At 50.5% G+C, this 24161-nt stretch overlaps 9 protein-coding genes across 9 annotated transcripts; 4 read left to right on the plus strand and 5 right to left on the minus strand.

Moving 5' to 3' along the window:
• Positions 1–1295: 1295 nt before the first annotated feature.
• UREG_01394 (uncharacterized protein) lies at positions 1296–3320 on the minus strand (the record flags this gene model as incomplete). The annotated part of the gene is made up of 3 exons (XM_002541832.1): positions 1296–1391; positions 1459–2354; positions 2534–3320. 3 exons carry the CDS (start codon positions 3318–3320, stop codon positions 1296–1298), a joined length of 1779 nt encoding a protein of 592 aa, XP_002541878.1.
• A 920-nt stretch (positions 3321–4240) lies between these two features.
• UREG_01395 (DNA-directed RNA polymerase II 16 kDa polypeptide) lies at positions 4241–4787 on the plus strand (the record flags this gene model as incomplete). The annotated part of the gene is made up of 2 exons (XM_002541833.1): positions 4241–4434; positions 4511–4787. 2 exons carry the CDS (start codon positions 4241–4243, stop codon positions 4785–4787), a joined length of 471 nt encoding a protein of 156 aa, XP_002541879.1.
• A 571-nt stretch (positions 4788–5358) lies between these two features.
• UREG_01396 (uncharacterized protein) lies at positions 5359–6864 on the minus strand (the record flags this gene model as incomplete). The annotated part of the gene is made up of 3 exons (XM_002541834.1): positions 5359–6407; positions 6463–6564; positions 6618–6864. 3 exons carry the CDS (start codon positions 6862–6864, stop codon positions 5359–5361), a joined length of 1398 nt encoding a protein of 465 aa, XP_002541880.1.
• Positions 6865–7388: 524 nt separating this feature from the next.
• UREG_01397 (uncharacterized protein) lies at positions 7389–8559 on the minus strand (the record flags this gene model as incomplete). The annotated part of the gene is made up of 3 exons (XM_002541835.1): positions 7389–8028; positions 8054–8363; positions 8448–8559. The coding sequence occupies 3 exons, from the start codon at positions 8557–8559 to the stop codon at positions 7389–7391; spliced, it is 1062 nt and encodes a 353-aa protein (XP_002541881.1).
• Positions 8560–9162: 603 nt separating this feature from the next.
• UREG_01398 (uncharacterized protein) lies at positions 9163–14808 on the minus strand (the record flags this gene model as incomplete). The annotated part of the gene is made up of 12 exons (XM_002541836.1): positions 9163–9387; positions 9469–10017; positions 10066–10176; positions 10233–10713; positions 11197–11552; positions 11613–11921; positions 11998–12227; positions 12960–13256; positions 13517–13623; positions 13715–14098; positions 14172–14487; positions 14565–14808. 12 exons carry the CDS (start codon positions 14806–14808, stop codon positions 9163–9165), a joined length of 3609 nt encoding a protein of 1202 aa, XP_002541882.1.
• A 370-nt stretch (positions 14809–15178) lies between these two features.
• UREG_01399 (fumarylacetoacetate hydrolase) lies at positions 15179–16224 on the plus strand (the record flags this gene model as incomplete). The annotated part of the gene is made up of 3 exons (XM_002541837.1): positions 15179–15628; positions 15689–15889; positions 15946–16224. 3 exons carry the CDS (start codon positions 15179–15181, stop codon positions 16222–16224), a joined length of 930 nt encoding a protein of 309 aa, XP_002541883.1.
• Positions 16225–16499: 275 nt separating this feature from the next.
• UREG_01400 (uncharacterized protein) lies at positions 16500–20116 on the plus strand (the record flags this gene model as incomplete). The annotated part of the gene is made up of 7 exons (XM_002541838.1): positions 16500–16631; positions 16681–16785; positions 16949–17012; positions 17272–17551; positions 17754–18866; positions 18929–19605; positions 19650–20116. 7 exons carry the CDS (start codon positions 16500–16502, stop codon positions 20114–20116), a joined length of 2838 nt encoding a protein of 945 aa, XP_002541884.1.
• A 208-nt stretch (positions 20117–20324) lies between these two features.
• On the minus strand, positions 20325–21901 carry UREG_01401 (uncharacterized protein; the record flags this gene model as incomplete). The annotated part of the gene is made up of 3 exons (XM_002541839.1): positions 20325–20462; positions 20520–21536; positions 21593–21901. 3 exons carry the CDS (start codon positions 21899–21901, stop codon positions 20325–20327), a joined length of 1464 nt encoding a protein of 487 aa, XP_002541885.1.
• Positions 21902–22525: 624 nt separating this feature from the next.
• UREG_01402 (uncharacterized protein) lies at positions 22526–24058 on the plus strand (the record flags this gene model as incomplete). The annotated part of the gene is made up of 5 exons (XM_002541840.1): positions 22526–22842; positions 22897–23069; positions 23135–23589; positions 23641–23955; positions 24011–24058. The coding sequence occupies 5 exons, from the start codon at positions 22526–22528 to the stop codon at positions 24056–24058; spliced, it is 1308 nt and encodes a 435-aa protein (XP_002541886.1).
• Positions 24059–24161: the final 103 nt, after the last annotated feature.

Raw genomic sequence — 24161 nt, forward strand, 5'->3', positions numbered from 1 at the left:
TCAGCGGGCGGCTAAGCAGGAACGGTCAATGATCGACGAGTCTCCGTAATTTGAGCGAGCGTTGTGATTGAGGGTGCTATTGTGAGATTCAATCGCCGCTCTCTTGAATGAGATGTTCCGGAAGGCAGAGAGAACGGGGGAAGCTTGAGAAGCCAGTGAGTGATTGTGATAGGGACGGCGACAAGGGAGACGCGACGTGAGGGCGACAAGCAGAGAGAGAGAGAGAGAGGCTAAACCGCGACGCACTCCAATGTTTGAGTAATTGACCCTCCCGACAGTGACCCTGCAAGAGATTGTTTGGTCAAGGCCAGGAAGGGTTGGTAACGGCTGCTGGGGTCAAGAGGAGGATGGGAGGGCGGCGAAGTAGCTTGGCATGCAAAGGGCACATCGACCTCAACCCCCTCGCTCACCGACTTGGAGAAACTAGAGCGGCTGGCAATATCGCGGGAGAAACAGGCGTCCACAAGCAACAGTCGCGTCGGGCACGGGCAGCAGAGCACAGGAACATCAAGGAAGCACAGCAAAGGAGTGGGAACAAGGAAACGGCAACAACAGAACGCAGCGCGGTGGTTGAAGAGGAAAAAAGAGCAGCTCTCCATGCAGCTGGCAACCGCTTCTTGTTGTGGTTCATTTGCGATGCCGCTAGCAACGGCGCTAGGCTGCATCCAGCTGGTGCTGCACGTGACATGCTGGTGAGATTTTGTTTCAGAGAATCTGCTGGTGTGCTCGCTTCAAGTGCGAGGGCTGGCATCGTGAAACCGACAGGGCGATCGCAGATGGGTAGGTGTCTTCACGGCCGCAGCCACAGGTTGGAGACATGGCTTGCCACGTTGACCCTACCATATGGTCCGGTGAGACGGGCTGTCCAGAGATGGGCTTTTAGATTTGAGACAATCCATGGTTAACGCCCGCTGTTCCTCCAGGAACCCGGTCAAAAACGGGCTCTGGGTGCGTCCGAAAGTTAGGATAATCATCTACATCGAATACACTCTGGTTTGGACTCCAATTCGTTCCACCCACGCCGACGGGTTCGGAGTACGGAGCACATGCTAAAAATACCATCTGCGGTGGCTGGTGATATCATCGATGGAGCAGACTGGGGTCTCAGGGGTTCCCCAGTCGGCAGTCCAGCCACCAACAATGTCAAAATCCTGCAGGTATCGATGGGGTATTTTTCAGTACTATATATATTCCGTCTGACAGTGGTAAAATTGCTTGTTGACTACGTTCTATGGAAAGTGCCTATACGATCTATGACACTAGTAAGCACCTGTAGGCCGATATTCAGCCGCAGTCTACAGTTTGGCCTTTTGCTTTTCTGCCTTGATTCTGGCGTGATATCGATCACGCATCTCCCTCCTTAGCATCTTCCCCGACGGAGTCCGCGGTATCTACGAGTGCAAGAGTCCCATCAGCATCGAACTTGAGGGGATTAAATAGAGGTAGTTAGCCACTCACCGCATCCACGATTTCAAGTCCTCCAGCCAAGTGCTTATGCCTCGAAAGCCGACTTTTGACAAATTCATCAAGCTGTTGGATAACAGCGCTTTCATTTCTGAGCTTGCCTTTCTCCGACAAAACCACCCACGCTCGAGGGAACAAACTACCATCTCCGCGACCGTTGTCCACGCCGGCCACACATGCATCCTTAACAAGGCCGTCTGGATGGGAAAGGAGAGTATCCTCGACCTCGGTTGCTGCCACTTGAAGCCCTTTGACCTTGATCATCTCCTTGAGGCGATCAAGATAATGAAGCCTATCTTCAGAGTCCCGCATGACAAGATCGCCAGTCCTCAGCCAACCCGGCTCCGTGAAGATTTCAGCGGTCGCCTTGGCATCGCGGAAATAGCCTGGCGTGACAACATTTGCTCGAACCCAGAGCTCGCCCTTTGAGCCTTTGGGAACGGGTTTAAGTGTATCGGGATCAACGATGCGACCTTCTACACCAGGAAGCAGGAATCCAATAGTACCAGGATCGGAGCGCGAGAGACCAAACATCCCTTCTAGAATCGGCGATGCAATGGATGCTGCTTCAGAGAGCCCATAGCCCGAGGGAACTGGAGTTTGCTGTGGTAGTTTCCGCCCGAGTTCATACGCCACGTCGGGAGGTAAATACGCAGCTCCACTAATAGCAGCAGCCACCGACGAAAGATCATATTTGTCCGTAAGCGGGGACTGCGCCAGTTGCCTGATCAGAGGCGGAACCAGGGGCAACATGGTAACTTTATATTTCTGTATAAGTTGAAGAGCTTGCTCCAAATTCCACTTCGACATGAGTATATTGGTCGACGGGTTGAGATTTACTCGGAGCGTCCACAGAATCATACCGAACGAATGGTACGCTGGGATGATTCCTAAACGGAGGTAAGCGAATGCTCCTTAATACTTTTATGCTCCCAGGGCTGGGATTTACCTAGCACAACTGTATGTGTCGGGGCCATGCCAAGCTGTTAATTGTAAGTCACTCAACAACCCCAAGTGAACTAGGCTGTGGGACATACAAATTCACCTGTTCTTGTCGCAGTAATCATACCCTGCATGGCTGTATGAATCGCATTCTTGTGCGAGATCATCATCGCTTTCGGGAACCCAGATGTTCCAGACGATTGGAAAAGGTAGCACAGGTTGTCCCCTCCACTGAGCTTCCTATTTTGCTCAGGCAGCCTTTCTCCAAGCCGAACAAGGCTCTCCACCGTTCGATAACCACCCACAAAATCCAGTGCAGGATTGTCAGATATAACGATGATCTTTTTCGGGTCGAGAACGAAGGATAGGTTGCTATCATCCCCTGCCTGCGTCCCTTTCTCCAACATTTCGTGGAGCACCGGGAGGAGCGATTCGTGGACGACAGCAGACGTTGCTTGCATCTTGCGCATAATGTGGTAGAGCTCATACGGTGTCGAGTTGGGGCTAATCCCCCCGAAAACCAGCTCAGCCCGGAAGCATGAGTGTGAGATGAGCGGCCATGACAAGTGGTTCTTCGCAAAGATTCCCAGGATTTCTCCATCTTCCCGATCGTTCCTCGGTGACTTTGCCAGCCCGACCGGATTGGGCCCATCATATCGCAACGCTCGTGACAGAGCGCATACTCTATGGTAGAACTGATGTAGTGTTACCTTGGCTCCTGTATTGGCATCAATGAAAAGATCGTAGTCGGGTGCCAACGGTTGACCTGGAGGAAACAAGTAGTCGTGGATATTCAGGTTCTCGTCGACCTTGGGAAACGGACCGTAGGGGCTGTAGAAGATGTGGCTATCTGTCGGCTGATATTTGCTATGAATATCAGGAGACTCCGGCCCAATGTACCTATTTGCTGCCATTGTTGTCAATTCGATCAAGAGTGGATGATTGCTTTCACAGAATGTTCGATATTGTGTCAAAAAACCCAAGCTCCGTTAGGATTTATACAGGGAACCCGATTGTGTTGTTCTAGTGCTGGTTGCTATGGCTGCGAAAGAGGTAGTTAGTGAGGGAACCGAGGAACCTCGTAACTATAGGCACGGTAACTTAGTCGAGCACACAACACACTTTATAGTTCGTTGGATTGCTCTGCGGCAAGACAAAAAAAGAAACGAGAGTCAAGTGCCTAAAGCGTACTCCGCATCCCAGGCGGGAGCGTCGGAATTCACCATCCTCGGCCCAGCCCAGCTTTCAACCAACGGCTTTCCCCGCATACAACAAATCAACCCTGAACGGACTACATATTCGGTTAGCAAAGCGGTGGCGCCTAGAGCAGCGAGTAGAAGCTCGAGATCTGCACCGGGAAATGCCACCGAAACGCTGCATCTTCTCTGACCAATCCACAAGGCCCAGAGGGCCAGCAAACAGGAGGAGTTGGAGCTCGAGTGATCCGGCCAGTCAATATGGCTGATCACACCATGTTACAAGTTCGCCAGGCTAGCAAACGCTGATGCCCAGCAGGACGATTCATCTCGCTGCAGCAACAGAGAGCATTCCTCACAGTCGTTGGTCCTTGGATGTGCTTCTCAACTGCTTGATTGAGCGGGGCTTGGCGCGTGCAAGGACCTGTAGCCATGCTAACCCAAATCCGGTTAGCGTCCGCTTATATAACACAATGCGATGGCGGAGCGGAAATCAGCTCCATTGAATCGAATCGACATCACAGACACACCCTCGTCACAAAGCGTGCTCGGTGCTCTGAGCAACGGACAGCTGGCAGCACTAAAAACCAAGGGGGGCAAAGAGATAGAAACCTGCTGAACAAGTCGGCACTAGGACCATGGGTTCCACTCCTGTCCCTGATCCCACCCATCGCAAGCGCGAGCTCCCGCAGAACGAACTTGAAGCGTCCTCTCAGTTGAAACTCGGCGAGTTCCAAAACGTGCCGACGCTATCTCTTTCCGAAGCTCGACTGGTGATCAACAAAGTCCTTGACCTGAGGAAGAAATCGAATAATAAATACGAGGAGAGGGAGTGAGCACACCCTGCAACACTGGGGGAGGGGAGCGAAAGGAATGAGCGGGCCCCATGGCTAATGCTGCACTACTAGGACGTTGATAAAAACCCAAGACTACCTTGAAGTTTTCGCGCGGTTTAAAGAGAAAGAAAACATTGAAGCTGTTGAACGGTTATTATCCGCCCACACGGAGTTGGAGTTTTTCGAGAGGTCTCAGCTAGGTAGCGAACCCACCCATCAATCATTTTGCTTCCAAGCCGTTGCTGATTGTAGACAGGAAGTTTATGTTGCGATAACGCGGAGGAAGCGAAAGCCCTTATTCCAAGCATCGGAAATAAAATATCAGATGCGGACCTACAAGAGTTATTAGATGAACTGACAAAGCTGAGAAATTTCGTCGAGTGATTTGAGATACGCTGCATACAGGACTCTGTGGAAGTGCCGCTGATTGAAGAGAGCGATTTCTCACGACAGGTTCAATTAACAGCCGCCACAGAAATTGTTTGGAGAAATGGCGGCCCCAGAGTCCGAACCTGGCGATATCTGGGATGGAGTGATGTGCCAGGATTGAATGCTTGATATTATCCGGACCCCAGCGATAGCGCTATTGTGGACCGCGTTCTGTCGAAGCAATGGAATTTTGCAAGCCCGCTACTCGGAGGAGTTTATGGATCGGGGCTGGACTTGAAAACTGCATCATTAAGGCGTCTTTTGCTTTGGTCCAAAGTTGGTATTGTGTGATCTAAAAGAATAGACCGATTTAATACCCTTACAATTCTAAGCGTGTTATTCTTGTTGTTATTAGTATCCTTGCGCATGAAGAGGAATAAAATCTATGCGTAGATCAAAATAATACCAAAGATATCTATGCACAACACCAAGTATGCAGCCAAACATCAAGTCACAAAATCTTAACCCGGCGAATCAACCCCATCCATTAGCTACTCTCCCTTGAACGCCACCTCTGCTGGTAGCCTAAAGCTTGCGCAGAACATGCGTTTGTTTGGCGACACCAGCCTCACATTCCTGATCTCCACTTCTCTTTCAGGATTTCCTATGCCACCCTCACAATCTTCGGGTGTGATTGTGAATCCAATCTCTTTGGAGATCCGCTCACAAATTTCCCGCTTTTCAAACTCTCCGTCCTCGCTGTTAGTCGAAAAGCAATACACATGAATCAGGGGGAGCTTCCGATCGGTGTGAGGCGCAAAGAGCTGTTCCTGGCCGGCATACACGCCGATGAAGCTATCCAGGAAGGTGATGGCTGATGCCGGGAGATTCATAACGTAGTGATCAAATGTGCGGGGGGCAGTGTAGACCAGAGGAGGAGGCGCATTCCGGCTCGGGGACTTGGATCTCTGCTCCTTTGATCCATTGCGCGAGACCTTTGGTTTGATGACGACTTTAGTCGGTTCATTTTCGTATAGCTCCTTTGCGGCGAATTTGACGAAATCTCTCCCGTTCATGTTGAATGCCTTGACAAACCCCTGGACTTTATTTTTCTTGATTCCATGCTCCATTCTTTCATACCCATGCGGGTTCAAATCGTTGGCCCAGACAAATACCCGCTTTTTGCCAGCGGGAAGGGCGAATGGACCGACTCCAGCCATAACGTCGCACACTGCCTCTCCCTCTTTGAACGTGCTCACCAGTCGCGTATGCTCCGTGCTCAGTCGACTATTCCAGTATACTTTTGCAAAGTCAAATGAAAACTCGCAATCTTGCTCGCGCGTGATGACGTTTGTATCGTTCTCGCCAGCCAAAACTTCGAACGCAAACGTGCGGAACTCGCTGGTTGCTCCGACATCATCTATCTTGTTGATGATGGTTCTGACCGACGGGTTTTTGTCTTTTAGGATCTCCGCTATCAAATGTCTGTGTGGGAGGTACTGGTCCCGGAGATTTAGATGTGCAATATGGCCAACCTGCGAGAATCCCACGGGTACCTCACCCAGCTCATCCTCGGGTAATATCGCGGATATAATATCAGCTGATTAAATATTTAGCCTTTTCTGCCTCGCATAGAGCCACCCAGGTATACTCACCATATGTCCAATAATCATACTCCAAGTGCAAATCAAACGGCTTCACCTCCACAAACTTTGCCGCGACCAGTTCTTTGATAGTAGGAGACCAAGTTGCGACGTCTACCTAAACCCATGAGCATCTATCCCCACCAATCCTGCATTGTGAATCATACCATCTGCCCTCACCTCCTCCCTCAGCAGGAGACATTTCCTCTTCTCATCCCCCTCATTCGTCGTTTGTGGTTTTTTGACGGGCATAATCCGGGGCAAAATAAGCATATCATTACTCTTCATCAACTCATTTTTGACCCGGGATATGTTTTTGTTGTCGAATACGGTCGCCGCCGAGAGGGGCACGGTCTTCTTAAAGAATGATCGATCGAGGACGCGCATCGCGCGGTTGACGGGCGGTCGGAACATGGCTGGGGAAAGATCGGGCAGAGAGAAGGGAGGGTTTGTCGGGCTGTCCTGGGAGCCGGAAGCCAGGGACATTTATGTTGAGCTTTCTCCTTGCCGCTTGCGATGGCTTGGATGTAGGATCGAGTTGGGTTTGGGGACGTCCGAGGGGAGCTGGTGAGGTGTGTCAGTGATCGTATATGGAGCAGCTTCGGCGATTCGATATCAAGTTATGTATTTAGAAGCAGAAGAGTTGCATAGTCTCGATTTTCGTCTGTATCTACAGCGCAAAAGATTCAAATCGCGAAATTTTCGAGCAGCCCGCGCAGTCACGTGGCAGCGGGAGATCGCCAGCGGAACCAAATCCCCGCCAAGCATTCCGCTGAGCGAGCAACATTGTCGGAATGGAACCGAGACAGAGAGCGCTGAAGCGAGAAAAGGGTATCATTTGAACTAATAGTGCTATTTAGGCCTGCTTATCAAATAAAAGAAGAGGAAAAAAAGAAAACGGAGTTGAGAGAAGGAAAACGCCAATATATAGGATATCACTATGCTCCATCCAAGTTCGAGCCTGCGTTAGCCCCCTCTTTCGCCGCTCCAGCTCGCCATGTTTCTCGTTCCGCTTCCAAACATTCAATTCTCCCCAGAAGCTCCTGGATCTTCGCGTCTCTCGTCTTGATCGCCATTCGAGAAATATCTCTCCCCTTGATGATCCCCTCTGTCCGCAAATCAAACACTTCTAGAAGATTTATCAGTTCGCGTTTGGTGCCTTCGGAGATAAAAACGCGATGAGCCTCCAGAAGCGCGAGCGTCTGGCTGACGAGTTGGCACTGTGATTCGTGACGCGGTGAGCGGCTTATATGTCTATTGAAAAGTGGCGTGGGTGTGAAACGGACTGGTGTCGGCGTCGGAGGCGGATTTGCCTGGTTGGGTGGAAGGGATATAGGCGGAGGCTGCATCGCAGACGGTTGAGGCATGGGCAGTGATGGCTGGGGATAATGGTTCCTTGGGACAGTATGTTCCTTCGACCCTCCAAGCTCTGGCCGGTTATCAAGCTGTGCTTCCGGTGTAGAAGGTCGCGCAATGTGCTCAGTCTTTTCCCGGCTCGCTATCAACTCAACCGCTTCCCCATCCATTTCATCGCCCCATCCAAAGGGATTTATCATCGGTATCATCACCATCACCTCCCTGGCCCTCGTTCAGGTTGTTTAACCAATTCGTCAGAAACGAACTAGCTTTGCGCAACTCGACACGCCGTGATTTACTCGGACTCTCTTCCCTCTGAGCGGCAACATCATCGCCATCTCGAGTTCTCTTCCTCTGACCCGTCTCGGGCGTCGGCAAACCTGTCGGAGCGATTTCCCTCACTCGCGAAATGGTTGGTGTCCGGGGATTTTGGTTCTGCGCGTTTCGAGGCTCTGGCTTTGGGTTCCCCGTCGCAGTCCGTCCCACACGTCGGCTGGCTTCATCCTCCCAGAGGAAGAATCGGCATCGGTTGCGCTGCGATTTGGGGCACTTGTAGACTATTTATTCCAGGGCCAACCCCTTGTGGTCAGCAATCTTCCCGTCCTATACTCCGTAAATATCGAACGAAAAACACGACTCACACCATCGTCCGTCATTCGGCCCACCATTGCTCGTTTGAAGATGCACCGCAGGCTGGCGTGGAATGCAATCGCAGAGCCATTCGCCGTTCAGAAACAGGCCCCGCCCCGACATGAAGCGACTCGGGGAAAACTACTCGACTTTTCTCAAGGGCTTGTAGCGGCGGTGAAACGACTGATAACGCCAAACAAGATTGCGTTCAGCCAAATAGTGCGTATGCCCTGATGAAGGTATCTTCGATCTCTCGCCGTCTTTTGGACATCTTGTCCGCTGGGCAGCTGGGCGTTTCGAGGCCAACAGCGAAAAAGGGAGGCTGGAGTTGGGTAGCTCGGGCAACAAGCCTCCCCAGCCTTATCCGCAATTCGCCACCTCCACAAGCGTTATTTTTAGCCAGGGCCCGCTTAAACGCTCATCCAGTTGCTCCGTTGGTCTCACACTGCTATCTCGATTCTCGGACAACGCATGAATTTGCAAGAGTTGTCAACTACTATCAAAATTATCTTTGGAAAGGCCCAAAAAGTACATTCTCAACACTAACTACTAAAGACCTTTCGTCTCTGTTTATACCTCCATCTCTAGCCAGTTTTCCAGAGGAAGTTTTTATGTATATAATTTGCATAACAATAAAGGTCCGGAGTCAAAACCAAAGGCAGCCCTACAAATCCAAGGGAGCCTCATCCCCAAGTAATGTAATGATATATGATCTAGAATAAAGCCCTATTCGGCCAAAACCAGTCTCAGCATCTGGGTAAAAGAATCTTGGAGTTTGAGTATTTCTCGAATCTCTGGCTTCACTGGTTCGCCAGCGGTGCGCCGCAAGCGATCCTGCCTCTTTGCACGGCGTTTTCGCTCTGCGGTGATGGGGTCTAGCTCATCATCTGCTGAGTCCTCATCGGAAGTGTCTGATGCCTCATCCGAGATGGCTAGATCTTCAAGGTCGGCCTGCGATAATTTTGTCAGCAGATAGCCACAATATCAACTTTATAGCGGAAGCGTATAGAGAGCGGCCGGGAGTAAACGTACCTCGTTCAACCCGAAATCACTGCTTTTAAACGTGGCGCTTCCAGGCGCTGATTCAATCGACGCTCCTTCAGCTGCCATTTTCTGTTTCGTCTTGTCATGATGCCACTTCTTTCGGTCTGTGTGCCACTTAACAAGAGAGTTAATCTCCTGGATTGCCACATCTTTGTTGATTTGGCTGACTGATACGGCTCCTTGGAACAATGCATTCATATCGAGTGTGCCTTTCGGGCCCTCGCGGAGGAATCCCAGGATGTCTTCCAGCCAACCCATCAAAGCATCAAAGAGCCCATTGTCATGAACGTGGACCTCATGGACAAATTTATAAAAACTTTGCTGATGGCGAACGCACAAATCTATAAACGCTTGTACAGTTTGATTCGGGTCTGCTGAGACGTCTTGCCTTTGCGCATGCTCAATTACGGATATCGCATCGTTTGCAAATGCTGCAAAGTCTGTTATGCTGTTATAAACATTGGCGGATTTGTACACACGAACAAGGGGCTCGTAGAACACAGTGAAAAGGTCTCGAAACAGTTGCAAAGTCACGGGCTGTGATGCATCAGTATGTCAATCTTGGAGGCTTTGCATCCTACATACCTCTTCGATGATGTTTAACATCATGGCTTTGTCTCGCTGCCTTGTTAACAATTTCAACAGTTGTTTCAAGTATGCAAACCATTGGGCGTCTTGCAGCATTCCAAACTCGACCTGGATAGCGAATCAGTCAAAAGCCGTTTATTCTTTCGGAGTACGACGTTTCTTACACTCTCAACCGCACTGACCCAAGCAACGTATGAGTTGAATATTTTTTCAATTTGACTTGTGTTCAATTGCGGGTCGATCTGTTCCGAGCGCAGGATAGCGACAATGATATCCACATCGTCATCTTCTGCTTCTTGCCGTATATAGTTCTTCAAATCTTCATCCGCGTATGTGAATGCTCGAAGCTTTTCAATCAACACAGGATCTCCTATTCTAGTTGATAGCGCGTCGATTGATTTTTGAAAAGCCTTCATTCCATCATGAATAGCCATCGAGAAAATTCGTTGTAAAAGAGATCTAGATCCGAAAGGCTGAGCAAGGAAGAGATCCAAAACACCGGACATAACAGCAGCAGGGTTCGCGATCCGAATCACGTTCTTTAGGAGAGTATACGGAATTAGGGAATGAATTCTTTTCGCCTGCGCGAACAACTCCGGGGAATTGTCCTCTGCAAGGAAAAGATGATATACGGTTGCAGCAACCCTACAAGGTCAGCATTCATGTTAACAGACTGAAAAGTGAAGGGGCCAGCTCACTCAATGCGCAGCCACTCTGCAAACTTCTGGTACTGAGGGCTCAAGTCGTCTACCGTCTCCTTGATGCGTATCTCGTGGAAAAGTTTTGTTAAGCCATCTGTCAAAGTGGGAACGCATTAGTGAGCTGCACTTTAAGCACTTCAAGAGTTTCGCGTACTGTTTTCAACAATGTCCTGCCGGGAACTGCTCCATGTAAACATCCCACCTCCTTGGCACGTTTTCTCGCAATTTCGTAGAATCGCCCTCTGCTCCTCTATTCGTTTGCCGTCTAGGTCTTTCCTTCGCTGGATATCCATTTCCTCTTCTTCATTTAGGATCACAGGGTTCGCAGTTAGGAAGTCCTCCATGGCCTTGGAAGTGGCTATTCGCTCGTTCTGCAATAGCACCCCGCAAGAAAGCACGGAGAGAGACTCGCTGCTGTTCCCGATACAGTGTTACAGGTTCGATTTTTAAATCACCGGATGCTCTGGGAGAGTCTCTCGATTTCAATGATGAACGGGAGGGTGATTGTCCAAGGTAATTTGGGAAAAGCAGATTCCTTGTGGAACCGTTCCCATTCTCTTCGAGTGGGCCAACGTCCGTTGAAATCGACGAGACGGAGGACGCATCGTCGTCAGCGCCCCCTAAGAAGGTGGACATCGAACTTTTGTTTTTCCTCGGAAGTGGCGGCAGGATCTTTCCTGGGAGCTCTGTCCGTAACCTCCTATGTAGTTGAGCGAAATCTCCAAACCGACGGCCGACATATATATCAGGCTTGCCCTGGCGTCGAACTCTGAGCAGGAATTCCTAAACAAGTAGGTTAGATCGGAAAGTGGACCACGCGGTGAGTGACCATGGCAAGCATACCGCATGCTGATGATATCTCACTGTTCGTTTCACCAACGTGGTTCTGACGCCTGCGACATTGACATCCCACCCATTGATAGAGTGCCCATCAGGAATGTTGACCAGCAACCCCTGCTCGTTGGCACCCCGGTCCACAACCTCCATTTCTGAAAACCGAATTCGCTCCTCATATCCGGACGAGGTACGGATGCCGGAGACCATCATCAATTCAACCAGTTTCTCGCATTTTAGCGCAATCTTCCGCCGCTTGGTCACCTCGTGGCGGTCTTCAGAGGAAGATATGTGTTTGTTCGCAAAAGACTCGAGGAACTAATATTTCCCGGCAAATGTTCGTTAAAAGACCGTCCACGACACCACGGACTGGCCGTCCACATCTCCCACTTACAACTTGCAGTTTATCTTGCCAAAACTCCTTCTCCTTGGCCTGGTCGAGGAAGGGAAAGTTGCGCACATGGCGAACGAATATGTATCGTAGAATGGGAAGCTCAGAATCAACTGGGGCTACTTCCCCGAACTCCGATTTGAAGGGCGCGCCGAAACGACGAAGGGCGGTTGGAGAGTTGAGTTCGGCAATCTCACTCCGGACTTGATGGTTGATCAGCTCCCGCTTGAGATCTAGCGATTTGTTCAAGTCAGCATCCTGTTTGTTCCACATAGCAGGTAGAGTATTCACAGTGTTCTTGCTTGCCGGTCAGCACCTGGTCAAGTGGTGGAGAGCCCATATCTTCAGATCCCATCGTCTAGCTGAGACCCCCGAGAGATCTTGCGTACAATCTCTGATGTCACAATGAAAGAAACGACGATGATAGAAGAAAAAGGGAAAAGTGCTGGCCCGATTATTCTTGGGCAGTTGACGTCGGGGGGGCGCTGGATCCCAGGGTACGTAAGCGTCAGCGAGGGCGCGTAACGACACAGGCGCTTAGGTAAAGAACCTTCTTGCTGGAGGGGAGAACGGGCTCAGCTTGCTGTGTAAATGGCCTATGAAACAAAGACAGCCAGGAAGCACACAGCAGCCGGGTCCTTTGAGTTGAGTGTTGGGAATTAACTAAATGCTTAGAGCAGAGATACGCCCCACCATGACATCCCTGGACGCTGCCCGCCAACACTCAAGTCACTGCAGCGGTGATGAGATGACTGCGATGAGAGCCGAGAGAGCCATTGAGGACCTGTTTGCTCTCTTCCCTTCACTCAGTCGTCCGAGTGCATGATGCTACAATGACCCTTGGAAACCCCTGCACGGGCAAACATACGTAATTCCCGTCACATGCGCCATGCAGCTCAGCTAAAAAGCGCCCACGATGAGAACCGCATCCGCAAGTTGGCCAGAGGTGCACCGCTACTCCGCACGGTGCAGAGAATTCTGAAAGTCATTACTCGCCATCCTGAACTGTGTGCTTTGGCTCTGGATTCGCGCAAGCATGACGTGGGCGGGACTCTTGGATTTGGCCTGCTCGTGTTGCTGATCGTTGACTAGTTTCACTATTGGACGCCCAGGCGCGTCAAGGTCGTCGCCACACTGTGGCAGCATTTCCTCCGCGTCTTGGAGTGGCTGGGTAGTCTCCGGGATTACTGAGTCAAGAGCTTCGTCCAATTTACATCTTTGCGGTGTTGTTCCCCAACGGTGATGGTTATGCTCCATGCAACCTTTGAATTCTATCAAATCATATGATGACACGATAAACGCACACCAGGTTGACCAGCCAATATACCAATCTATTTCCCCGCCTGGCTCAATCGCAAGGTGTGGGGGATTTGGTTGATACCAGCTAACTCCCCGAATTCCCATCACAATCCGTCATCGAATGGCACTGGGCAGATGATCAGACGCTACTTTCAGACTCGTTTGTTATACTACACTCGTGGGCCTCACTTGGACAACCAGCGCCTCTAGCGACCAAGCCTACTCGTTTCGGAATTCTGGCATCTATTGCCAATAATACTCAGCTGAGTGACTCTTCGAATCGACAAACCAAGAACCAGTACGTTATGAAGTTGAGCGAATTTCCGGTTACTAACATTGGATAGTTATACACAAAACTTATTTCATCATCGTAATGCCATGATAACTCATGTGCGTTCCTTAAACGTCTTTTCTGAAAAACCCCAAACTCTCTAGGATTGGCCGATCATTGATCGCGAAGAGATAAGCGTCTTCCTTGGAAGTTGTCGTGTGTTGGATCTTGGCCCATGACGGGACCGCAAACGTGTCTTTGGCCGTCCACTTGATCTCTGCCTGCGTGCCATCCTGGCAGCTGAGTGTTGTAACGCCCGCTCCGCTCTCGACGTGGTAGACAAAGGAACAGGTTTCGCGAGACTCGGGCGAAGTCGCGCCAGCCGCGATTTTCTCTGCTTGTCCGCCGATGGTTTCGGACAGATGTTTGCGTCCCCTTTGGTTGTAGTGGTAAACGGCATAAGGAAACCCCGTTTTATCCAATGCGGCTTTGGTATCTTTCCAGGGAAACCGGAAATGGCTTTCGGGACTCGCCCTTGTTTTTTTTGTTTGTTAGTTCACTGAGCTGAATGGCCTGCCCAATCTGCAGCCCCCTTCCGGTTACTCACAAACTTGGATACCGAGAGTCCGTGTAGTTCTCGGCAAAGTTCACTGGCATGCTGCGGAAAAGTGGAAGGTCCAGCCCGTCCAGCCAGATCATTGGCTCTTTGCCTTCGTTTCCGTGGTCGTGCCAATGCCATTGGGGAGTGAGGATGACATCTCCTCTTGACATGGGAATCTTTTGGCCTTCAACAGCTGTGAAGCCGTTTTCACCTTCGATGATAAACCGGAGAGCGAAAGCAACATGTCTGTGAGCGGGAGCAGTCTCTCCCGGAAGCACAAGCTGAAGTCCAGCATACACTGTGTCGGTGGTATATGGAGCCTCTAAAATGCAATGTTCAGCTCCTCTTCAAAAATAAACCTGGTTACCTGGTAACATGCCCAAGTAGCAAAATCCATACCCATTGTCTTATTCACCAACATGAGCACCCGTCTCTCCGCTTCTTCTGCCCCGACGATCCTTCCCGCTTCCATCAACAAAGGTCGCATCTCGTCATATTTCCAGACCGTGGGCGTGGCTTTGGGGTTCGGGAATGGAGGCACCATCTTGTGTAGGACTGTCCATAGTGGAGCGGAGTGTTTGTCGTTCACAGACTTGACAAACGCATCCTCCGAGGTGTGTGATGATGCTGTTGCTCCTGCCATCATTGCCATATAAATTGCCAATTGTGTTTTGCAGAATAAATTCCAATGGCTTGAGTTTTACATGGAGCGGACCTCGGGGATATATGCAACCACTGCTCCTCCCATCGTAGACAGGGCTTATCATTGCGCTTTCCACCTGGAATGGACCCCGCACCCTCCTTTCCTGTCGTTCGCCCCGTCGGCTTCGAGGATGATATCCGTTCCCCGGAACCACTTCCGAGACTTGTCGGTAACTCTCCCGGGAAATCTCTCCGTTTAAAATGGCCCAGCTCTGTTTCCTCGACTGTGAGGGTCTTTTAATATGTTATTTCCAAAAGTTCGCCCTATCTCTACGTTTACATTCATCCCTTTATTCGCAAGGCACAGAACAATGGCTACTTGGTCGAGGTTGATCCGTTTCGTCGGTGAAGACGGTGTGACGAGATTTGGCGAGCCGCAAGTCGCTGATGCTGCTGAAGTTGTCCAGGCCTGTGCGGATGGGAAGTTGGTGGCCCACGAATGGACTGGTGAAGATCCATTTTCTCTCACAATGGGTTCAAAGTCCGTGAAGGTGAAGGAATTACTTGCGATCCTGCATCCCAGTGATGTTCCCATCATTCGCTGCGTTGGACTGAATTATATGAAGCACAGCAAGTTGAACAGCATGCCATCTCACAAAAAGCACCGTGCTAACTGCTCCACTATAGTCAAGGAAGGCGGACGCAATCCTCCACCCCACCCGTCCATCTTCATCAAGCCTTCGACCGCAATCGCTAGCTTCAGGGAGGATGTCCCAATCCCAAAACTGGCACAAGATTCTCTCGACTACGAAGGGGAATTGGTACGTGATCTCTGCATCAATTCTGTTCGGAATGCCGGCTAAATATTGGGCGTTATGTAGGCGATTGTTATCGGTAAAACTGGCAAGAACATTAGCAAGGACGAATCCTTGGACTATGTCGCTGGCTATCTGGCCTCCAACGATGTGTCTTGCCGAAAATGGCAGCGTGATCCTGCTTATGCTGGTGGTGTTCCTCAGTGGTGCTTCAGCAAGGGGTTTGACAAGTATGCGCCCCTTGGGCCCGTTCTAGTTTCGACCAAGGTGAGCAGATCTAGATATCTCGGTTTATCATTGAGGTGGCTATTGACAGTCGATAGGTGGCTGGCGCCGCCGATAACCTCGCACTCCAAACCTTTGTGAACGGGGAACTAAGACAAGATTCCAATACCAACGACCTCTTGTTCAACGTCAAGCATATCATCAGCTTCGTCAGCCAAGGCACAACGTTGGAGAAGGGAACTGTCATCATGACCGGTACTCCTGCTGGTGTGGCGATGGGAATGAGGCCCGCGCCGGTGTATCTGAAAAATGGGGATGTTGTTGAGGTCAAGATTGAGCATCTTGGATCCACTAAGAACACCATGGTGTTTGAGTAGAGGCGAGGGGGAAAACCAATATAGACTTGCAATTTTGAATCCACATCTTATTTCCTCTTGTCTTATACACAGATGAGCCCAGTGACGTCACTTCCCCATGGGGTTTCGGAATCGGCTCCGTCAATTGAGAGATGGGACTCGGCAATACGATACGCCGTGAACAGTTAAATAGCGGGGTTGCATGCCGGAGCAGGTCTGTGGGTTGAAACAACGCACGCCAGGCTCGTTACACAACTGTGCAGTCCTAATCTCCCCATAGAAAGTCGACTTCCACGATGGCCGAGTCCGTGAGCTCCGGAGCCTGCCTCTGCGAGGCGATCAAATACGAAGTACGAGGAGAGCCGGAGAAGCTCATGGCCTGTTACTGCACGGACTGTCAGAAGAATGCGGGGGGACCTTTTCAAACCGTAAGCCTCTCACATGAAGAGTCGGATACGTGGATTGACTAGTTCGCAGCTGGCGAAATTCGACAAGAAGCAGGTATCGTTACGAACCGAAGAGGGCGTCGAGCCGGCAACGTGGGTGGTTCAGAAGACCACAAGTGGCTTCGTCAAGCATAAAGTATTTTGTCCTCGGTGTGGATGCACCCTCTGGACGCTGCCTATGTCGCAAGGGGGAGACAAGATGATAATCCGAACGTCCCTTATTGAAGGAGGGTAAATGGCACTCTCCCGTCACACAGACCCATACTAATGAGCCCATTTGTTGACTTTTACTCCCGCAGATTGGAGAAATTCCGCCCAACAGTGGAGCTTTTCAGCTCACTCAGGCCCTCGTACATGCCACAGGTGGAGGGCACAAAAGCCTTTGACACCATGCCTGGCCATTGAGGAACGCTTGTATGCCTGTACTGTACATAGACCCATGAATCGAGCTGTCCTGCAAGCAGAGAAATCCGTCTTCCATCTGTAGTTTCTTAACACATGAATCATGTTCATCCGGGGCTAGTACGGCGTCACGAGTCAGCAGCAACCAAAAGCTTCTTTCGCCTCGGAACCCAAGCCGAGTTCGACCGCGGCTACCCCAACGACCACCCGCGTTAACTAGTTACCAGAGCAAGGCGCGAGGGGCTGTGGCCTGCTACGAACCGTCGTCGTGCAACCCATCGCGCGGACTGGCGTCTCTCACTCGCGCACACAATTCACCCGCGGCATGGGCCTTTTTTCGTGGGCGTTGCGCCGCATCACTGCATGAATGAACGAGCAAACCTCTATAAACGACGCAGCCGCGGAGCCGCCTCCGGGCCCACCAGTCAAGCGGCGCAAGATAGCAGTGGCCTGCGATCAGTGCCGGAGCAGAAAGGTCAAATGCGACGGAGTGCAACCCGGTAAGTGTGCATCCAACCCGCTTTTGATGCCGGGTTCACTTTTTATTTTATATACTGACTAGGGGAATACTCCAGTCTGTGGGGTTTGTTCGAAGCGTTCCGCTGAGTGTGCTTATACCGGAGAGCCGGAGAAGAAGCGGGCTGTTAAGAAGTAGGTCTTCCCGAGACATCGATGAATGTAATCTCACGAGTGGGCTGGTAGTTACATTGCCAGCCTGGTAAACAAGATCAAGGATTTGGAGGGCGAAGGCTCACCGCCGCCAGCACCGTCACTGGTAGCAGAGGCGCTTCAGACTTTATCTGATGGCAGTCGTTCAGACCACAGGTCAGATGCGCCTGCGGAGGATGACGTGCGCCCGCGAATATATCAAGGCTCCCCATTACCGCCTATACATACTATAGGATTGACACCGCCTTTTCCACAACCAGTCCCATTGCAGAGAGAATATGGGGGTTCCAATGACAGGCTCCCTTCGGTCTTTATTACTGAACAACCACGCCCGATAATCGGCTACGCACAAGAGCCTATCGCCCATGGCGAAGCGGGTCCCGCTCTGCCCCTTGATAAGGGCAAGCAGCCCGCCATTGTCGAGTCATTTGACGGTGTAAATGCGATGATGGGTGCTGTTGAACAGGAACAGCCTACTCAGGGCTTTTTTGGAAGCTCCAGTGCTGCTGGCTTCATGAGACAGATCAAAACCGCTGTGGACAGGATAGTCCCGCCGCCAGCGAAGGATGGTCCCACATCATCTAGTTGTAACACAGCTCAGTCGGCATTTTCATCGGCCCGCATCGATAGAATGCAATCAATGTTGACAAATTATGTGCTTCCTCCAAGGAAGATGGCAGACGGTTTGATGGAAGTGTACTGGGGCATTGTGTTTCCGCTATACCCTCTCCTTAGTCGTCCGCAGATTACCGCTGAGTATGCCAAAATCTGGTCGGGGGAAGGCTTTGATTGCGATGAAAACATGCTTATGTGTACTATCAACGTCATATTTGCACTCAGCTGCCAGTTAGCAGAGTTCATCGAGCCCGAGGAGCGCTGTCAGTCTGCAGACGTCTTCTTCTCCAGAGCCAAAAGCCTCCTTCATTTCAGTTTGTGGCATTCAGGCTCTGTTGAACTGATACAATGTTTACTCTTAATGAGCCAATATCTTCAAAGCACGGATTCTGCCCATCAGTGCTGGATCATAACCGGTTTGGCCATTCGAAATGCGCAGAGCCTAGGATTGCATCTTGGAAAAACACTCGGTTACCCGCACACCCTTCAGGAGCAGCAATTAGCGCGGAAAATATGGCATGGCTGCGTCTTGTTAGATAGGCATGTCGTATCCACCTCGTATCATCCTAAGGCTTGTGGCTAACATTCAGCAGAGTAACCTCTATGACTTTTGGCCGCCCATCTATGATATCAAAGACGGCGGCGGGCTCTGTTCCACTCCCCGTCGCAATCGACGAGGAAGACATCCCCGGCATATCCGACCCTGAGATTTCACAAATCCAAGGCCGTCCTTCAATGATGGCTTTTTATGCCAAATCCCTGGAACTATACGAAATAATGAACGACATCCTCCTCAGTCTCTATTCCCCTACCGAGAGACTTCCCAGCTGCGAAGCTCCTGGCGAGGAGAGCGTGGCAAGCATGCAAGACTTCTACTTCAGTAATGAAGCAGAAGGCCCAAAGATGGTTTTTGAACACGACCGCGCACTTACTAAATGGTGTCGAAACCTCCCTCTTCATTTACGAGATCCGTCCTCTAGGGTACAGAGAAATCCTATATATCACCGCCAGGCTATCGTTCTGCGAGCTCGATTTCTCCACGTCCGGATGCTCCTATTCCGTCCTACTCTTGGAAAATACTGTACTGCGCGGGATGTGACAACTACTGACCCTCTCATATCCCAAGATTACTCTCTAACGCAAAGGGTCGCCCTTCAATGTTCCATCATCTGTGTCAAAGTTGCCCAAGAAGTCATTGAAATGATATACAACAACATTCCAACCGACGGATCAAACGGCCCCCTTCCCGCCTGGTGGTACAACGTCCTGTGTGAGTAGCACCTCCCCATGATAATGCAAACTCATTTTGACAAGCATGGCCTGACGATCCGCAAGACGTCTACACAGCCGCCACCATCCTGATCGCCGGCCGTCTCCGCTCCTCCATCGTCAACGAAGTAAGCGAAGCATCTATCAGCCACGCCTGGCTCTGCGCCCTCGAGATCCTCCGCAAATACCAAAGCTACAGCACCTCGGCCCGACGCTGTGTTGCAGCCCTTGAAATCCTCCACGATCGTGTCGTGTCTGAAGGGGTGCCGTTATCGCGTATGCCGCCAGCTGGCGCCAGTAGCACCAGCGCTGGTAATCTTAGGGCCGTAGTCGATGGTACCGGTCCTGATGTTGTAAACAATCCAAGCGGCCACACTCTTTCTGAGTCCCTCAATGCTTTTGGGGATGTGAATCTAGCAGATGGGACAGCTAATGTTGGACCAGATAACTTGGACTTTCTGGACTTATTAGACATGTCCTGGCTAAACAGTGTCCCAAGTAGTTTACTTTAATCCAAGAACCTTTTTCCATTACAACAGGTTGGACTCCCGAAATGGAGCTTGTATGAAGAATTTCAATTTACAAGTGACTTAGGAGATCACAATATGTAAGGTTGGTATTGAAATAATAACTTTGGGTATATACAATGTCTCAAAAGCTCGCTATCATTCAGGAAGTGGATATCAATCAATAACCCATCTCAAACGAACGCCTAGAAATTCACGGCTTGCGAGTGGCCACGAATTGGATTGCAATAATTGGGACCAACGCAGAACCGGCGACAATAGCACAAAAGATTCCCGCAGCTCCCCCAAGGCCAAATCTTTCAAACATGAGCGGCAAGTAAAACGGGCCCGTCTATAATAACGATCATTGTAAGCTTCGATTTGCTCAAGGAGGAGAACATATACTCACAAATCCGTAAATCTGCCTGCAAATATTTACAAACATCCCAATATCGGTGGACACTTCCTTATGGCTGTCGACGGCAAAGGTAATGAGAGTTGTCGTCAGGATTTGATTCCCAAAGCTTGCAATCGCTGCGCCGACACATGGAGTGACATTCCAGGTAGTGGCATTTTGAAGTTGGAAACCCCATGTCAAAAGTCCAGCAAAAACGGTTGCGAACCCGATATAAGAAAGCCACAATCGGTCCGCTGGAGCAGCATGTCCTCTTCGCCGCTTAAGAAGCCTTATGAAGGAATCGGACATACGTCCACTGATCTGCTCACCAAGCACGCAACCAATGATGATTGCAACGAATTGATACCCGATTTGTTGGGCATTGAAATTGAACTTTTTTCCGAACGCAGTTGGCATCTCCACAACTATGACAATGTTCGCATAGGCAAATGTAATCGCATAAGCGAGGGACGGAACGAGGATACGGGGAAAGCGGCAAAGGAACATCGGGCTGATGAAATCGGTAGCGGTTACCGGGCGCGGATCGATCCGGTGGGGGAAAATGGATCTGGGAAAGCTAGGAGCTTTCGGTGGTTCCAAGTTCCCCTCCAAATCCCTGGGATACAATGTTTCTTTTCCAAAAAGAATGTATGCAACGAACTGACAAAAGTTGATAATGGCAAAGAGCCAAAACACCCACTCGACGCCAATGTGCTGAACAACAAACCCCATAATGAATGGACCTGCGGGAACTCCGATAGTGGTTAACAGCGTCCACCATCCAATCTTCTGCGCTCGCTCGTCTTTGGAACAGAGTTCAGTAACCACGCCGCTTCCGATGGCAATCGGAGGGGAGATAAACCACGCAGTAATAACTCGGGTTGCCATTTGCGTTCCAAAAGTCGTGCACCTTGCCCCCCCAATATTGCATAGAAAGCTACCCAAAACTGACAAGACGCAGATATGATATCGGCCAAACCTTGTAGTTAAGGGCTTCCATACAAAGGGAGCGATTCCGAGGAGGAGGATCTAACGAAGTCCGTCAGGTTACGTTCGAATCTGAGAGCTAAGTGAACTGTACCCACCTGAGTGGATGTCAAATACGTGACTGTATGCACCGAAACACCATACATCTCTGCAAAGGTATCATATGCAGGGACAATACCAGCAGCCATAAAGGTAGAGACCATGGAATGGACTGCTATCATCAGGATTTGGGTATTCCGTTTCCATTTTGGCCAACTCAAAGGGTCGTGTGGTGGCCGTACTCCCTCATCTTGTGTACTCCCCTTTGGAGAGGTAGCACCCTCGAGGTAAACTGGTGCCTTGTTCTCAGCGTCCATCCTCTGACCTTGGGACTCCTTCACTCCGTTATGAAGCGAGATTGGCGACATGGTTTCGAATAGTTGGCAGTAAGTTGAATGATAATGATGAAGGTGTTTATGGAAAAAGAAGATCTTTCACTTCGACGTTGGAGCTGAGGACTTTTTGGGCTTTAAGTACCCTCACAAAGTCCATACCAACCCCATGGGGATAACCAAAAGCTGGAGCTCCAGAGCCTGAATGTGTTTCCAGACTTTCCGGGGAATTTCCGCATTGGAACATCTATGATGCTCTTTTGTCCTGTTTTGCAAAACAAACATCCTGAAAACATGGTCGAGGTGGTCATTCACTGGCAGAGTAAGCGCGGAGGCGGCAGATACTTGCATATTTTCCGTAGATTGATGCAATTTCCGAAACAAGCGCGCTTGATATCTCGCCAGACTTTCCTCAGCATCCGAGAAGATTTCGGGTTGTTGCTGCCAAGAACTCGGCGGAAAAGCCGGAAAAGGGGGCTAAAGGGGTCCTTAGGCTCGGAGCTGGATCCGAGAGTAGGGGAGCTTCACCCCACAAAATCCAGGGGAAAGCGGTAGTATATATAGATAGAGGAGGAGGTCGAAATTGTCCAAAGAAGAGTTGTAGGATTGCCAAAAAGAAGTTTAGAAATCATACCTTCCAAGACAATTCGTTCCCACATTATGGCAGGGAACGGCCAAGTTCGTTTTCAAATCCTGATTATTGGCGGAGGCCTCGGAGGTCTGGGAGCAGCTATCTGCCTTGCGCGGAAGGGCCATAACGTTACCGTGATCGAGGCCGCTGCAGACCTCAATGAAGTCGGAGCGGGAATTCAAGTTCCGCCGAACAGCACCCGGATCTTGGATTCATACGGATTGACGGATGAATTTTTAAAGAAAATCGTATGGCCGAAGCACCTTAGCTTTCGAAGATACTGCACCGGGGAAATCGTCGGATCAACACCATTCCGACATGTTTTGGAAAAGACCTATGGCTTCCCGTATGTGCCGCCGCATCCGCCCTTGCTAGCAGCAAGTTAACACCAACTCGATAGATACTGGCTAATTCACCGTGCGGATTACCAACGGATCCTTTTCGATGCGGCCAAAGAGGCCGGTGCCAAAATCTTGCTCGGCACACCGGTCGACTCCATCGACGAACGGGCGCCTGCGGCTATCCTCACCGATGGCCGGAGGTTGGTGGCAGACCTGATCATCGGGGCGGACGGTGCGTAGATATGATTCATCTCCGTTTTCGTTGAATGCAGACCGATCTGACGTCAATAAATCTAGGTATTCGGTCCAAGACGAGACGCGCAGTGATCCGTGAGAAAGAGATCGAGGCGAATGACACGCCAAATTGCGCTTATCGCGTGACGGTCCCTGCAGAGGCCATGAATGCTGACGATGAAATCAGGCATCTCATGGAAGAGGACGCCAACTGCTGGATTGGCGATAGCCGCCACATCATGGCATACCCAATCCGACAAGGCGCTATGTATAATTTGGTCCTTTCGTGCCCGGGAAAAGCAATGGTTGGAAAATGGAACGAGCCTGGGAATCCAGATGAAATGCGAGGGTACTATGCCAATTTCGACCCGACCATCCGCAAAGTGTTGAAGAATGTCAAGTCTTGCCTGAAATGGAAGCTCGCAGACCTCCCACCTCTCCCCAACTGGGTCAGTCCCAGCGGTAGAGTTGTATTGATTGGTGATGCTGCCCACGCTATGGTCCCGTACCTGGCGCAGGTGAGTTCATTTCCCGAATTTTGTGCGTGTCTGGTTAACAACTCTTCACAGGGGGCTGCAACCGCCATTGAAGATGGTGCTGCCCTTGGCGAATGTCTCGATAGAGCCAAGTCCGCTCGGGACATCCCCAGGCTTCTTTATGCCTTCGAGGCAATCAGAAAACCGCGATGCGAAAGAATCCAGGCCGGCGCACGAGAAAACGGCCATATTTGGCACTTTGCAGACGGTCCAGAGCAAATTGCCCGAGACCGAGCTATGAAAGCAGTGGCCCACGAGGGCAACGAGGACTCAGCAACATACAACCCAAATAGATGGTCCGACCCAGAATTTCAACCCTGGTTGCTTGGGCACGATGTCTTTACACATGTAAGCCTCAAGATATGTCAATGCAATGGAGGGGATACTAACAAGCCCTTTCTAGACAAATGGTATGTTGGACGTCATATTGAAGCCCCGACCTCAACTCTAGATTGGATCCAATGCTCCAGTCAAGCCTTGGAAGCAGGGGGAGAGACAATATTGGTGTGCAAAGGGGTTTATTTCACTTTGGCATGTTCAGAGAGAGTTGCTGG

The sequence above is a fragment of the Uncinocarpus reesii genome, genomic scaffold (assembly GCF_000003515.1).
Source record: "Uncinocarpus reesii 1704 scaffold_1 genomic scaffold, whole genome shotgun sequence".
NCBI lineage: Eukaryota > Fungi > Ascomycota > Eurotiomycetes > Onygenales > Onygenaceae > Uncinocarpus > Uncinocarpus reesii.